Raw genomic sequence first — 16034 nt, 5'->3', positions numbered from 1 at the left:
CTTTAAATTTGATTAAAAAATCGTTTTCGTCTCTGTTCAGAATTTGAAACTTTGAGGTAACATTGATCAGTCTCTATTCTGACGGTTTAAACAAGTTTTCTTGATCATAAAGGTTACAAAACACCTTCATAATATTTACATATGCAAGTTTATCAATTTTACCATGATTTTTAACGATATATTTTGAAAATATTTATAAAAGAAAAAAGAATTGTGATGCTGCCTACATTCAGGGGCAAAAATTATAATGCTTGGTAAATAGTTTAAGCTTAAAAATAAAAATGAAAATTTACCTTTACACTTTCCCCCTAAGCCCTCCCACTATTTCCATTTTAATTTTTTTTTTTCAAATTTAAAGAATTGATAGGGTTCCTATCCATTTATTCAATACGGGCTTACTCTTGGAAAAAATCCTTATTTTTTAAATATTAAAAATTTATCATAAAATAACTATTAAAATAGCACTATAACTGTTCATATACAAAGAAAAAAAGATGTTCTTTCACATTAAACAACCCGTTTGCTTCTAAATGCTTTTTGGTTTCATCAAAAAAGCTGTTTGTTTGCGAGCCATGGAAAAATAGATATTTTAAGATTTTGAAATTAGAGTTTTAATTACAGAAAAAAATTTCAATTACAAACCAAATTTTGTCTATTTGATACTCAATTCATAGGCTTTCAAACGTAGAAAACAGTTTTCAAAAATTCAAACTATAAACTGAGTTATTGATGATAATGTGGAAAAGTTTAATGTTGGTCAAATTTACCCCGGTAATCAATATTACCCCGTTTTACGGTACCTGACAAAATCGGGAAAAAAAATTCTTGAATATAATTTCAATTTTGATTTGATAATTGTCCGTTTACTTATTATTTCTATATTTTATGTCAATACCGTGATAAGGGGTGACATAGACCCCTTTTCTTTATTTTTTACCCTTCTTACAAAGAAGGGTATACAAGTCGCTTGAAAAACCAACTTTCGATCCGAGGCCCAGGGGGCCAAGTGTCATATACCATTCGACTCAGTTTGTCAAGATCGGAACATGTCTGTATGTGTGTATGTGTTCCCTAAAGGGCTATCCATAAACCATGTGATCAAAATGTGGTCAAGTTTCAACCTCTTTCCATTCGACATCAATGCACACTGGTACAGAACATCAATCTAGCGGTACTAAATTAATAGCACCCAGGGATGAAAAGATAGACTTTTAATGTCTTGGACAACATTGTATAGTTTTACAAGGCGCATACTTTGAAATAAAATATATAGAACCGAGGGGTCCACCAATAGCAAGACAAAAAAGCTAACTTTTTTGTTAAGCATTTTACGGCTTTAGTTTCTTCTACAAAGTTGTTTATCTTAACAAAATACATAACTTTGCTTAACAAGCCAAAGTTCTACAGTTTCATTCTAAGGAGTTACAATGAAATTAAAAAAAACCTTGAAAAAACAGTTTTTTAAATCTGAAACGTTGTAGGTAAGACAAAACAATTTTCAGTCTTTGAAACAAAGTTGAAAAAAGTTAAGATCTACAATTGTTTAATACATTATGATGTGTTTTGAAATTGCTGAAGCGCTGTAGAAAGCATTTAGTGTAATATATTAACGATTTTCAAAGAAAAAGTTTATCGAATTGCGCAAATTTCCGCACCCTCAGCCAATGTGGATTTTACTTTTGGTGTTACGAGGAATCATTACCATAAAAACTAGCGTGGAACTCGGTGGAACTCGAAGCAATTTTAAGATTGAAAATCTAGTATTTTGTTCACAAATATCACTTTTTTTAGACACTTTATAAGTTTCTTAGGTTCTTTGATGCAATTAACTAGCAGAATTTAAGAATTAGAAATAATAAGATGATTTACCCGGTTTTCCGTTTCAAATTCATCAAAATGATCATAGATCCTGTAATCAAATTAAGTGCAAACTTGGATTTTAGTGATAGAAAACCTGAGAAGTTGCAAATAAAAAAAAATTCAAAAAACAGTTTTAAGAACTTTAAAAAAATTTTCAACTGTTAGTAGAGCAATCATGACGTTCCATTGATTGAAAAATACAGCTTTTACACCACTTAGACCGGAACAAATTTCAAATGATTCTTTTGTCACTCGGAAATGGAACAACGTGAGAAGGGGGGAGGGGGGAGGGGGTGGTCAATAAAAAATAATGCAAAAAATGCAAAATAATGCCAAAAACTAATTGCAATTAGAATAAATTGCACGAAAGCTTGTATGCAACAAAATTACATACAATATCATTGCACAAAACCTCTAAATCAAGTAATTATTCATAGAAAAATTCAATAAAATCAAGAATACAATTTGTTTTTTGATCTTGTAATCTTTCGGATATTTGCATTTTTTTCTAAATTTACACAAAATACTTCAAAATTTATTTATCCCTCCCTTTCGGGTTTTTTGGAAATTTCGTATGACAAAAGAAGAAAATCATATTTGTTCCAGCCTTATTTACATTTTTATTGATCATGATCTTGAAAAAATTCTTAAAAATATATATCCTTGTGCGCAACGTATAGCTTCTAACTTCACCTTTCTCGGACACTAACTGATTTTTTTTTACATTTCGTAGCTGATCTGATTTGTAGTTTTTTTAAATTGATTTTGAATAACGGAAAACTGAAGTGTTGTACCTAGTTGCAAAATTAAGAATTCATGAATTCATTAAGGGTCGCAGAAGATTTTTTATTTGGATGCGTCTTAATAAAAATACAAGCCACGAAACTTCCATTAGTGTCATATTGACTATCAAGAGCAGATTAGAATTAATGAATTCAAGTCGCAGACACATTACTTCGATTTTTTATGTTGATTCAAAATTTGCAATCATGAAACTGCAAAGATGAGAAATAATTTTTTAAATATGTCTTTATTTGTATCAATTCATCTTACATTAATATTACATTATTATATTAAACTAGGTGTTCAGCTCAATAATGAACTGTTCAGAGCCCTATAGTTAACTAGATAATAAAAATTTATTTATAAGATTTTAATTTGTTGAGCGCAATGTAGTATTTAATGTAGGAGGACATCCTGTAATGGAAAAATATTTTAAACCTAAAACGAAACACTATCCCAAAATTAAACTAATTGTAGTGAGAACGAATCTCTGCGATGGAAGACTGCATCGCTTTGCCTCTGAAGTTGGAGATGATGTTGTTGGCCATCTCTTCGACCGATTCAATGCCCGCAATTCGATGAAGATCTTCGGTGCTGTGCCAAGGTGGAAGCCGCAAAATCATTTTCAGAGCCGCAAAATCATTTTCAGAGCCTCGGCTGAAAGCAAAGTATCATCAGCAAATAATCTTCTACCTTTCCTTCTGGTACATCAGGAAGATCAGAAGTAAAAATATTATATAAAATTGGCCCAAGTATACTACCCTGAGGGACACCAGCTCTAATGGGTATCCTTTCAGAGCATGAATTTTGATAGCCTACTTTTAAGGTTCGGCTAGTCAAATAATTTTGAATAATTTTGGTGAGATATACAGGAAAACCAAATCGAGCTAATTTAGCTACTAAACCTTGTGCCAAACACTGTCAAATGCTTTTTAAATATCTAGAAGAGCAACACCAGTTGAATAACCTTTAGATTTGCTAGGGTAAATCATTATAGTTACACTCAGAAGTTGATGTGTTGTAGAATGCCCATGACGAAAACCAAATTGTTCATCAGGGAAAATAGAATTCTGATTAATGTGAATCATCATTCTATTCAAAATAACTCTCTCAAATAGTTTACTTAAAGAAAAAAGCAAACTAATTGGTCGATAACTCGAAGGCTCTGAAGCACTTTTTCCAGGTTTCAAAATTGGAGTTACTTTGGCATTTTTCCATTTATTGGGAAAATAAGCCAAGTGAAAACATTTGTTGAAGATTGTAACTAAAAAAATTAAAGTGCTTTCAGGAAACTTTTTAATAAGGACCTGGGTTTATTTTGAAATTTTGTTTTATCTATATTTTGATTAGAAAAGCATGCTGCTTAACAGAGGTATGTCATTTCGCATTGAAAAACAATAAATTCAATTGACATCCCTGCAGGGAGCAAAGTACTGCATGACTACTTTTCTTGCAATACTTCGCGAGGCTTCAGCAGTGATGTCAATTTAATTTGTTGTTTATCAATGCGAAAAGACATACCTCTGTTAAACAGCTAGTAACTTTTTTGTCTAATAAGATACGAAGTTACGGTCCTCGACAAAGTTGTTCAGCGGAAAATTTCCCTTAGGAATTTAATAAATTGGCACAAAAACGGTCCACTAGCTCGATTCCACAGAAGAAACAAAAACGATGTTGATTTTTCAGTACAAAAAATTCATTTTTCCCATACAAACCAAAAAGTTCAAATTTACTCATATAAACGTTACTTAAAAGTTCTACAAAAAATCATGGATGAGTTTTGGACCAAGACGAAGCTTTTTAGACCCCAGGGTTTGAGAAATTCAAAAATGACCCCAAATCTACTCAGTCTAATGTGACAATCTATATCGGTGGACGGACCAATTAAATTATTATATCAAGAAACTTTTTAGTAATTACAGTAATTCTGATTAACTCTATTTTTTTCTTAATGCATCGACAAGTCTAGATCGACAACATACAGACGAAAATTTGGTGGATGCGCCATACCCGCGAAACAAAATTTTGCCTCTCTCATCAACATCCAATCTCCCCCGACGGTACAACCCAGTGAGAGATTTTTCAGCTCCTGGTCACAGGGAACGGAGCGGCCACGGTTGGTTCTGTGCCGCGGACGACCTTGCTAGAGGTGAACAGGGCTGCATTTAGGTACCGGCTTTTTTGCTCCGCTTCTGACAAGCAGCAATTTGGTTAGCAATATGTTACATATGTTGGAAACGCGTTAGCGGTTCGTGTTGAATTCGTTTTGGCAGTTATTTCATCACTCGAGGCGTAGGTTGCGTTTTTATTGCGCACAAGCTGCGTAATGAATAAAAAGTGAATCAACTTCAAACAACTTGAGCATTTCGAATTCCAATGCAAGGAAAATGAAAGACCTAAAAGTCGTACCATAAAAATAAATAGTTTGGAGTAGTGAAATGGATTCAGAAAAAAAATTGAATAAATTAAAGTAGAAAATTTGAAATTATTACCTGGCGTTCGAGGATGGTTTTTTTTTCAGGTAAAGCTTTTCGAAGCTTTCGTTAATGGACAGTTACAGGTGATGTTGAAAGCTCGTGCATATTAATTTGCTCTAGGAAAAAAACATTTTACATTCAAATTTTCTATTGTACACTGGGAATTTTCGAACAAGAAAGACACCGTCAAATGGGGCATCATGCAAAACCGGGATAGAAACAACATGTGTATACCACAGAACTGATATAATTTTTAATTTTATATAACGTAATCGAGTTATTTTTTAAGGAATACAAAATTATGATGACATAATTTTTACATCTTAAGCTACTTTTTTTCATTTCATTCAAAATTTAAAAAAAAACCATCAATACATAAATGTATAAATTAGAATATTATTCGATGCCGTAAAAAACTTTACCCAATATGACAGATTGGCATTATGATCACTTGCAAACTGCTCTTTTGTTTTCAGGTTTCAAATTTTGGGTCAAAGTTCGACAAAAAAGGGCTTCCATATTATCTCTTCACTGTTTGGCGATATTGTCTTGATTATGTATAAGATTGTAAAGAAAATTGGTAGGGGAGATGAGGGCATAACGAGCACCCGAGGCATAATGAGAACTACGCTTTTCTACGAAAGTGCGTATATTCTTAAATAACTTTTCATGAGGATTTGTTTCATACTCCCTATAGTATTAATTTTTCACAAAAAAAGGAATCTCCTTATCATCTTTACAGAGATATTTAAAAAAAACTAGCTTGGTTCTCAAGTTACGAAAATATTATAATTTTTGAGCACCACGAAATAAGCTCTTATGATCTTAAAATAACCTTGATCTATAATGTACGCACTGCAACATGATGTACACATTGTTTCTCAATTTTTACCATCAACAAATTTTTGATTTTTCACTTTTATCAATTTTGAAACACGTTTTTACTTAAATTTGTTGACTAGGGGCATATAGAGCACCATATTATCGAGGCATAATGAGCATTTTCTGCCGTAGAATCTAGCAGCGAATTAAAATTGATTTATAGCGCCACACCTTGACTAGTTTTCATCCGACAATTTAGCCTATTGGTAAGGTGTCGGAGAGGTAATCAAAAGACTAGAGTTAGATTTCTGTTCGAGGTGATTTTTTCCATTCACAATTCATGATCGATTTTTTTATTGTTACATTATACGGCTAGTAGCATCCTCCGAACAAAGCACTTAATGTATGAGCGTGCGTAAATTGTTTGTATTCTACAAACAGACCTAGAGTATTTTGTTATTGCTTTGTTTGATGAATCTACGACTCACCTGACTTCATCGAATTGAATTTGCTGCTAGATTCCCCGGCAGAAAACGCACATCTTGCTCTGATTAATGGTGCTCATACTGCCTCAGGGGGGGTTCTCATTATGCCTCCACAGTGGCTGGTTTTCAGCTTTTGGCAAAAATTTTTAAAATGCATTTTTTAACGTTTTCATTTAGTTTTTCACATTTCAGCCCGTTAGGGAATAGGCTGTCTGAACACGAAACAATAATGTAACCTCCATATTATAGCTATTTTCTATGGTTAAATAACCGTTTTCCTTAAGGTGGCCATTATGCCCCCATCTCCCCTACATGGGAATTATACAGTAAAGGTAATTTATTTCAGGTGTCAAATTTGGGATTGTGATCTAGAAAAGGGATGCGAGAGAAACGTCAAATTTGACTCTCATAAAACCATTATAAAACTGAACTAAGCCATTCATCTGATCATAATAAAACTATTAAGCGTTGAATTGACTAACACCATGTTGGGTGCAAAATTGAAAGACACAAAATGGCGCCATGTTGATGGATTTACAATGTCAAGTATTTGATAAAATTTTTTCAGGCTCTGTTAAATTTCAAAGCCTAATGATTTTATCAAAGTGTCATGATGACGTTTCAAGGGTAGGGCCAAATAGCCATAGTAAACAATTCCTTGTAAAGATTATATATCATATCACTTAGCCAATTTGTCATAATGTTTAGATAATGTTTTTCACAAATTTATAGAATGCTAAAATTTTGTCATCTTTTGCTCAATTTTTTTTTTGTTTTAAAAAAAATCAAAAATAAAATAAAATAAAGCCTAATATTTGCATGTAATAATCAGTTTGATTACCTTTTTCAGCAAAATGCCATTTTACTATTTCCAAATAAAGGAAAACATTTTACACACAACACACATCAGGAAGACGTACTTCTAAAATTAGATTCAGGCGCATTCTGATGACGAACGGTCGAATCAGGTATGTGACACTATTCCTTTTTCAACCGGTTTGCCATTTGATGATTGTGTGATTAAAGTTCATGGTACAATGACGTTTTGGTATGAGGAAATTCGATTTGCGGTGCTTCTTTTGGTTGAATGTAACGACATATTTTCAATGGAGTTTCTTTTCTCAGTTCAGAAGAAACTTAGAACGACATCATATGTTTGCCCACTCAGAAAATGTTGTCAATATTTATAATTGAAATGTAATGGATTTGTTTTTGTTTGTTGTTGAATTATAGAGACTTTAAGACAAATGTAATGGGTACTTACTTCTAAAAACAGCATATTTTGTCCAATTGTTGTTAAACGCACTGATGTATAAAGAAATTATCATTATTTAAAACTAATTTATACCTGTACCATCTTAAGAAGCTTCAACGGAAGCCTCCATCGGTTGCGTCATTGATAGTCCCGATACATCCAGAATGTTGGTTTCAATATTTTCCTTCTGGGAATCGGTACCGGGTTGGCTATCCTGCTGAGATTTGTCTTTGATGTCCTTTTCATCTTTCAGCTGATCGAAGCCGGGATCGGACTGCAGGCTCAGGTTGGGATTGAACGTGAACGATTGGTGCTGGGTCTGAGTTGAGGACTGGTGGAATTTCGGTGGATCGTTCTGTATCGTTACTGAGTTGGTACAATCGGTAACCTTGTAGATGCCCACCAGATAGTCGGACAGCTCAAACATGTTCGATCGCAACGAAATGATGATGAATTGTGCGTTTTTCGTTCGCTCCTATAGTTTAAAAACATTTTTAAGTTTCTAAAAATAGGATGAAAAATAAATAAATTAAATTACCTTAATGTAGTGAGCAACGATGGACACGTTTTTGAAGTCCAGAGCGGCATCGATTTCGTCCATCACGTATAGCGGAGAGGGTTTGTAGTAGTGAAGCGCAAAGACCAATGCTAACGAGGACAGGGTCTTTTCACCACCGGACAGGTTGGAAATCATTTTCCACGATTTCTTCGGAGGTCTGACACTGAACACTATACCTTCATTGAAGGGATCCATTGAATCGACCAGTTCAAGTTCGGCATCGCCACCGAGTGTTATCATCTGGTACATTTCTTTCAGCTTCTTGGTGATGATGTGGAATCCCTGCATGAACTCGGTGAACCGCTTTTTCCGTACGTCGTCGTACAGTTGTCGCATTTCGTTTCGCTTGGCCGTGATTTCTTCCAGGATGGCAACCCGCTGCAGATAGGCTTCCTGCTTTTTGAGGAACTCTTCAATGACCGACAGGTTGGGTTTACTGGAGTTAAGCTTCTCTTCCAAGGTTGTGATTTGGTACTGCAAATCGGCCAACTTGTAACTGTCCAGTTCTTCTTCCGAGTACTCTTTGAGGGGCTCCTGCGCCGGCTCACCGGGTATTTCGTGTAGCTTAAGAGGTTTCAACTGTAAGCAGATAATATTATATGTTCAAACCTTATTTCTCTGAGGAAATTCGTTTTAAAATACAAGCTATAACCGTGGTTCGTAACTATATTTACACAAATATTGTAAAATTTCACGATATAAGAATGCTTCCGTGCTAAAATAAGAAATTTTCTTCGATTTTAAAGCAGCAGTTACTTCTTACCTTCAGCATGCAAAAAAGTTAGTTTTCGATTAATGGCGGTGAATCCGTGCACCCATGATAAGTAACTCTGTTTATATGAAAAAAATATGCTTTAAAACCTATAACATATGAATCATGATTTATAAACATTATATTGAAAAACTTCATAGTAATGAGTGCTAGAAAATGTCTACTACGGCAAAAGTAAGGTGAATCCGGACACCCATGGTCAACACTTATAATCATTTAACATAATTTGCTGCTAAGATTGATAATGAGCTTGAATATTATGATAATTATTAGAAATATTTAATTTATGACATACACTTAATCGTAAACCATGCGAAAATGAGGTGATTCCGTGCACTAACGGTGAAAAAATATTTTCATTTTATAACAAAAAAACATTGTCGAATGAGCTATTGAACGATATCAGATGAAAAAAGAATTTAAAAAAGTGTGTTATAAAAAATTTCCCCTTTACCAGTCATTTTGACTGGTCACGGTCCAATTTGCCGGTCATTCTAGTGTTAAGAGCAATCTCAGTATACTCACTCCTCCAAAAACCCGGAAGTGTGCCAGAGGGTCATCAGTTTTAACACAAAACTTTTAATTTTTTGCAGATTTGAAATTTTTTATTTTTCTAAATATTTGAGGTTTATTTTTTTTGTAAAAAAGTCAAACCATATTTCAGATGCACATTTTCCATCCAAATTAAATAAATTAAAAAAATTAAATTCATGAACGGTAGTAGATCCAGTTTTTCAATAACCGGGAAACTGATTGTAAACCTCTAAAACTTCTAAATAATAATTTTTTTACTAGCAAACCTCGCTAATTGGCACCCAAAAAGTCGTATTTGTTGAACGAAAACTGAAATATTTTCTATACACTCAGTGCTGCTCCCTTCTGAGAAGAGGGATCATAACAGGCGACTAAAATAGCTTGTACACCCTCCATGGGGATCAATGGTTTGAGTATTCAACAACGTAAACGTCAAAAATCATACAAAATTATCAAAGCAACCGTTGTTCGTATTCGCACTGTTGGTAGCAAATTTCAACATGCTTGTTTTTATGAGCAAAAAGATTCCCAATTGAGCATTCAATAGATGATTTTCTTCTCGAACAGAGTAAAATAAAAACGAACACACACATATAGGATCTCAGTGAAACTTCATTTTTCTTTGAAGAGATCTAATTTACTTAACTCTAAGGCGTACATCTTTCAAGGATATTATGGCTAGCATCTTACAAATGCTAAAACCACCAGACCACAGAAAGAGTACTATGTGTGCCGTGATCGGGATTCGATTTCATGGACTCTGGCTTAGAAGACTGGAACGCTATCCTCTAAGCCACGGCCGGCGGCTAGCTGAGTTTCGTTTTAATTCAAATTCAAATCAAGTGTTTTCCGGATGGCAATATAAGGTTAATAATTCGTCCAAAAGATCAACCAAAGTATATTTTCACCATTTAAAGCATTGTAGATGGCCCTGCAGAACTTGCTTCCAACAGATATACTTTTAAAGCTGATTTGTTTTTCCAAGACACGCATGGCTAGATGTATGAATCTTGTTGCCGGAACCAAGGTTGCTGATCTTCACTCAGAATGGTTTTTCACCCCGATCCTAGTCACCAACGAGTTTACTCCTCAACGTAGAAACTCTGTTTTCTTTAGAAACGACGCTTTTCAGCATCGAACGACGCAAATCTAGTTTGTTTTTCTTCCCCTCTTTAGTGATCCGTTATGTTCTGAGTTACTATCGGTAACCATCAAACAATCATCATTCGCTTCTAATGAAAACATTGCATGTAGACGGCGTCGAATTCTTCGACATCTACTCGACTCGCTGACGATTATGCTTCGCCGCGAACGCTTCATGAAGGAAAGTGAGTTAATTCTTGGAACGCAAGAGGTGCCCAAAAACCAAATTTATGCCAAAATTGCCTTATTTTCCTCTCAAGGTGTGAAAATTATTTTATAAAATATCGGTCTTAGTCTTTATCCCAGGAATTGATCCTTAGTAGCATTCTTCCTTAAAGGTCTGATTTTTAACATGAATCAACCATCGTCATCAACTCGCGCCGAATCAACTCGCAAACGAATTCCTTCAGTAGCGAAGCGAATGATTGCTGGAGTAAACAATGACTAAAAATCGGAAGGAGAAAATCAACAAGGAACGCTAGGCAACACAAACAGAATGAAAATTCATAGTACATGGTTCACTAAGACGGCGTTCTTATGTTGTATGTTTTGATTCGTTCGGGAGTCAATGCTTAACAGCGTCGTAACTGAGGTTGCGTCGTAACGATTGGAAATTTTGAAGCAAACGAAGCGATTATCAGTAACCCTGGCCGGAACTCTTAAGATGGCGTTGCGAACATCGAAAGTCCGTATAGAAGAATTAATGTTCGCGGCAAAGCCCACTTCTTTATCTTGAAGTGACGGTATCTTTGCATATATGTACCTCCGGCGGTTTTAATTCTTAATCACTTTAGACCTAAACACTAAATGACTTTCGCGAATTAAAATTGATTTCTTATTGTCAATTTTGATTTGCAATTAAATAAATCTTTTGTATTGAAACTCGAATCTTGACACACAAAAACCCTACTTCGTCTCTAAAAATAACTGATTCATTTTGAATCATATTCATATTATTCATATTATTCTTGTATTATTTTTGTAAATTTAATTTTTCGACCTTATCCGTAATAACTATATTCTTTTAGTAAGCACATTTCAAGATTATAACAATAATTTATTGGAAAACATTTCAAGATTATGAAAATTACAGACGAATTGAAAGTTAGAAGAAATTAATAAAAATTGATAATGCGCGAGTAGAGTAGATAGAAGCATTTCCATCACATTTATTCCTCGTGGAACGATAATTATAATTTTTTTTTTTAAATATTTTGAATAAGTTTGCCTTCATTATTCATCTCCAAATTTTTGTATTCTGTAAACATCTTCTCTGAAGCCTATAAATCTAGATTTTTTTTAAGGAACACACGGTTTCATCCTTTTTCTTTCCGGGCCCAATATGTTACTTGACGGCGACAAAAATTCAGAGCTTGAAATTTTAAACTTTAATTGCGCTTGAAAATTTATAAACGTTTTACTTATTTTCATTGTTTTTTATTGTATTGTAAGTTCATCATTTTGGAATAGATTGAAACGTTATGAAAAAACAAACTTTTGTAGCCTTTCATTCTGATGACTGAAAGACTGTCAATATAAAAATGAATTTTATTTCTGACTTTAATCAATGACACTCTTGAAATAAAATTGAATTTTTTTTAATCAAACGAGTTTTAAAAAAAATCTTTATAGTTCAAAATGGAAAACCATGTTAATAAAAAATTAAGATAAATAAATAACAAGTTCAAATGGATTTTTTTTTTTTCATTATAGAAAATTGACATTTCAAATAGTGTTTAGAATATTATTTAAAATTTAACATAAAACAGAGAATTCTTTCAATAAACTCTTCCATTGAAAATATATAAAATAAACGTAATTTAATATAGTTAGTAATTCAATTATTCTGATTTCGCTAAACAACTTTTAACATGGTTAATTTCTGACCTGCGTATAGTTCGGATTTATCGGATTCGGATTTTTAAATTCGGATTTAATTTTTTTTAAAAATCGGGTGTTATATTTAATGTATTCTATATGCTTTGCACTGATTCTTATACCCAAAGCTTTAAATTTTGGTTCGAAATTTTAATACGCATTAGATTTCTGTATTTTGAAAATATTGACTTAATAAATCTATTTCAGAATAAGAATCATCATTTTGAATTTTTATAATTAACTTATCGGAAATAGCATTGATTTCAAACTTTGTTCCTGATTGATTTTAAATCGTATCAGTAAAGTTTATTATTTTTTTGAGGTTGTGTGAAAGTCATTAGTAAGAAAATGGTTTAAGGGGGGAAGGGGGGGGTAGGCTTTGGCACTTTAAAAAAATCGATTTTTTTTTTATTTTTTTTTTTCTTATTGTAAAACATTTCAAGAATGTTGTGTCAATAAGAAAATTGACAATGTGTGTTGAATGTCAAATTTTAAAGTCAATTAAAGCAAAACTGTAGAAATTATAGGCCTCTAATAGGGGTCTAATACTGCAAGAAAACAAGAGCAGAAACTTCAAACGCGTTTTTCTCGAAAGCACATTTTTAAAGTCCGTGGACATCGTCATTTGAAAACTACTTATCCGATTCTTTTCAAATTTGAAACATATTTTCTACATATAAAATACCAGATCCCAACGTTTTTCTTTTTTTTTTCGATTACAGATTTTACAGAGAAAAAATGGCGGATTTTTTCGTGAAAAATCGTAGTTTTTACTTTAAACAGCCACAAAAATTTCATAATTTTTTTTTTAAGTTAAATAAAAACGTTGGGGTCCAGAAAAACATCTAATAGAAATATTTTGCTCTCATTTTTTGATTTCAGATGATTCTGTGCTGAGATACAGTGTCCACCGCAAATCCTGTTTTCTAAGAGGCATCCTCATCACCGGCTCATTTTTCAATATTTCTCTACGAAAAAATTACTAAATGTTCTTTTAACAATGTTTTGTATAATGCAAAAAATTTGAATACATTTGTTTGAACGATAGCTCTAGAAAAAAATCGTGAAAATGGTGTTTTTTTCGATGAAAATTTTCGATGAAATTAATTTTTTTTAATATGGCTTTTTCCTTCAGATATCTCTAAAAAGCAAGTAGAAATAAGTTTTATGTCTTCTTTTAGAATATGAAACATTTTTTGAAATAACTGCTAAAGGTGTCCACGATGAAATTGCCACACACAAAATTGATTCGCAAAATTCGAGTTTTCATCCGATTGCTATCAAATTCTCAGGGATTGAAAAATAATTGTTAAACTTAATTTTACCATTTTACTTGCATTTTATTTACAGTCCATACGCAAATGCCCGCACCTTGGCCTTAACCCCGGCCATAAGATTCTGCACAACCTGTTAATCAACAGTTTCTTGCATGTAAACCCATACTTTCTTCAGTTTCTCGACTGTCTTCACTGCCTTAGGTGCTGCTTCATATTCGCCCAGTACTTCTCGATGGGGCGGAGCTCCGAAGTGTTGGGAGAGTTGAACATTTTCGGCACGAAATTGACCTTATTGTCCGCATACAACTTCAGCACGTCCTTGGAGTAGTGGCATGAGGCCAAATCCGTACAGAAGATTGTTGGGACGTTGTAGGCCTTCAGGAGAGGAAGCAGCCGCTTCTGGAGGCACTCTTTTATGTACACTTGTCGGTTCATCGTGTCCTGGGTCACGAAAGGTGCACTCCGCTTCCCGCACGTGCAGATGGCTTGCTAAACCAGGAATTTATACGCAAATTTGGACATCTTCTGAGTGCGGACATGCTCCGGAACGCTGAACTTATCCTTGACCGTGAAAATCAGGTTGCCGGGGATCTGTTTGAAGTCGGCCTTCACATATGTTTCGTCGTCCATGAAGCAACATTCAACTTTCGTCAGCATGTTGAGGTTTAACTTCCTGGCGCGGATTTTGGCGGACTTGTTCTGCTTCTCGTCACGATTAGGAGCTTTTTGCACCTTGATAGTTCGAAGCCCAGCCTTAGTTTTGGCCTTCTGGACAAAACTTCGGCCTAGGTGCAGCTTCTTAGCCACATCCCAAAAGGAGGCGTTCGGGTTTCGGTTGAATGCCCGAACTATGCGGTTGTGATTTTTGGTGTTGTACGGAATACTTTTTCCTTCACTTCTGGGCTTCCGATCGGTGGTCAATCGTTCCTCGAACCGCTTAATAAGTCGCGACACCGTGAAATTTGCGATTCCTAACGTTTTAGCTATGGAACGATGCGAGAGATCTTTCGACTCCAATTCTGCGAGTTTTGATCACAGGATTTTAAAACTTGCAGGATGTAAAGAATGCCCTATAAACTAAAGCCACTCAAATTTTCATTAAATTCTACCCAACGGTTTAAAAGTTAGAGTAATTCCATAGTGTGGCAGTTTCATCGTGGACACCCTTTAACTGTGCAAAATTTTCCTTCTTTCCTTTTCATGTTGATTGTTTACAAAGTAGGTACATTCGATTTGCGGAATGTCAAAAAAACATACGTGAAGCTGATAAAATTCCCGACACGTGGTCGCCAAGGACTTTCAAATCCGTCCACCAGAAGCACCACAATATGAGCAAATGTTTGCTTCAATTTTAAATGAAGCAAGTTTAATAAAAAAAATAATTTTAATTTCCATAGAAGACTTTGACTAATTTGTGATACCATCAAGTTTGAAACATGTTTCAAGGAGCAAATGTTCTGAAAACACTTCAGAACTTAAATGAAAGACAAAAACGCTAGGAAAAAAGTTCCACTTTTTGCGCTCTCGGATCACTGTGCAGTGTGCCGGTGTTTGGTAGGAATTATCGACAGTGGAAGTAAAACAAATAATGCTTTACATTAAAACATAAAAAAAACTAAATTTAAGATTCTTTGAAAAGAAGTAGGAGCGACATTTGCACGGCTTGGAACCGTCTCGCGTACATTTTAGAGATCGCGCCGATTACATCACCATTCGAAGAAAAATTGTATTGTAAGTTAAGAATGTTTCTTCATCGAAGACTTTGGAAATTTGAATTTGGCTTTGCACGAAATTATAAATTACATAAATTCGGTCCAATATAAGTGTAGTTACCTTCGTCCCATTACACTTCATCCTAAAATACGTCATACCACTTCGTTCAACACGACAAAAGGAAAAACTAAACAAGGAAACGTTGCTTCCTCTAAACATGAATGAACTCGATGTGGTTGGATATACCCAAAGGAAATACTCGATGAAGGAAAAAAAATCCCTCGGAAATATGAGAGAAGAATCATATCCATCGCAATTGATAACCGGAAGAGCACGCGGTTGCGCAATGCCGCCAAAACATTGATTCCGAAGAATCGATGTTCTCGTTCGGGCCCACGAGTTCTTTTGCTGTTGTTGTAGGCAGCCACTCCATAATAATAAACATTCAATAACGAAGTCCAGGGATTGGGAGCATG

The 16034-nt window shown here is 34.3% G+C and overlaps 1 protein-coding gene across 1 annotated transcript in view; it reads right to left on the bottom strand.

Annotated features, from left to right (window-relative positions):
* Positions 1–7578: 7578 nt before the first annotated feature.
* Positions 7579–16034, bottom strand: part of LOC129744840 (structural maintenance of chromosomes protein 4) — a 38972-nt gene continuing 30516 nt past the window's right edge. Inside the window, exons 5-6 of the mRNA XM_055737569.1 lie at positions 8221–8820; positions 7579–8157 (exon numbers count right to left, since the gene is read on the bottom strand). Coding sequence (XP_055593544.1) covers positions 7786–8157; positions 8221–8820 — 972 coding nt within the window. The 3' untranslated portion in view covers positions 7579–7785. The remainder of the gene's footprint in view (positions 8158–8220; positions 8821–16034) is intronic.

This window comes from Uranotaenia lowii, chromosome 2 (assembly GCF_029784155.1).
Source record: "Uranotaenia lowii strain MFRU-FL chromosome 2, ASM2978415v1, whole genome shotgun sequence".
NCBI classification, from domain to species: domain Eukaryota; kingdom Metazoa; phylum Arthropoda; class Insecta; order Diptera; family Culicidae; genus Uranotaenia; species Uranotaenia lowii.
The sequence above is the reverse complement of the archived record's forward strand: the minus strand, read 5'-3'. Positions and strand labels throughout refer to the sequence as shown.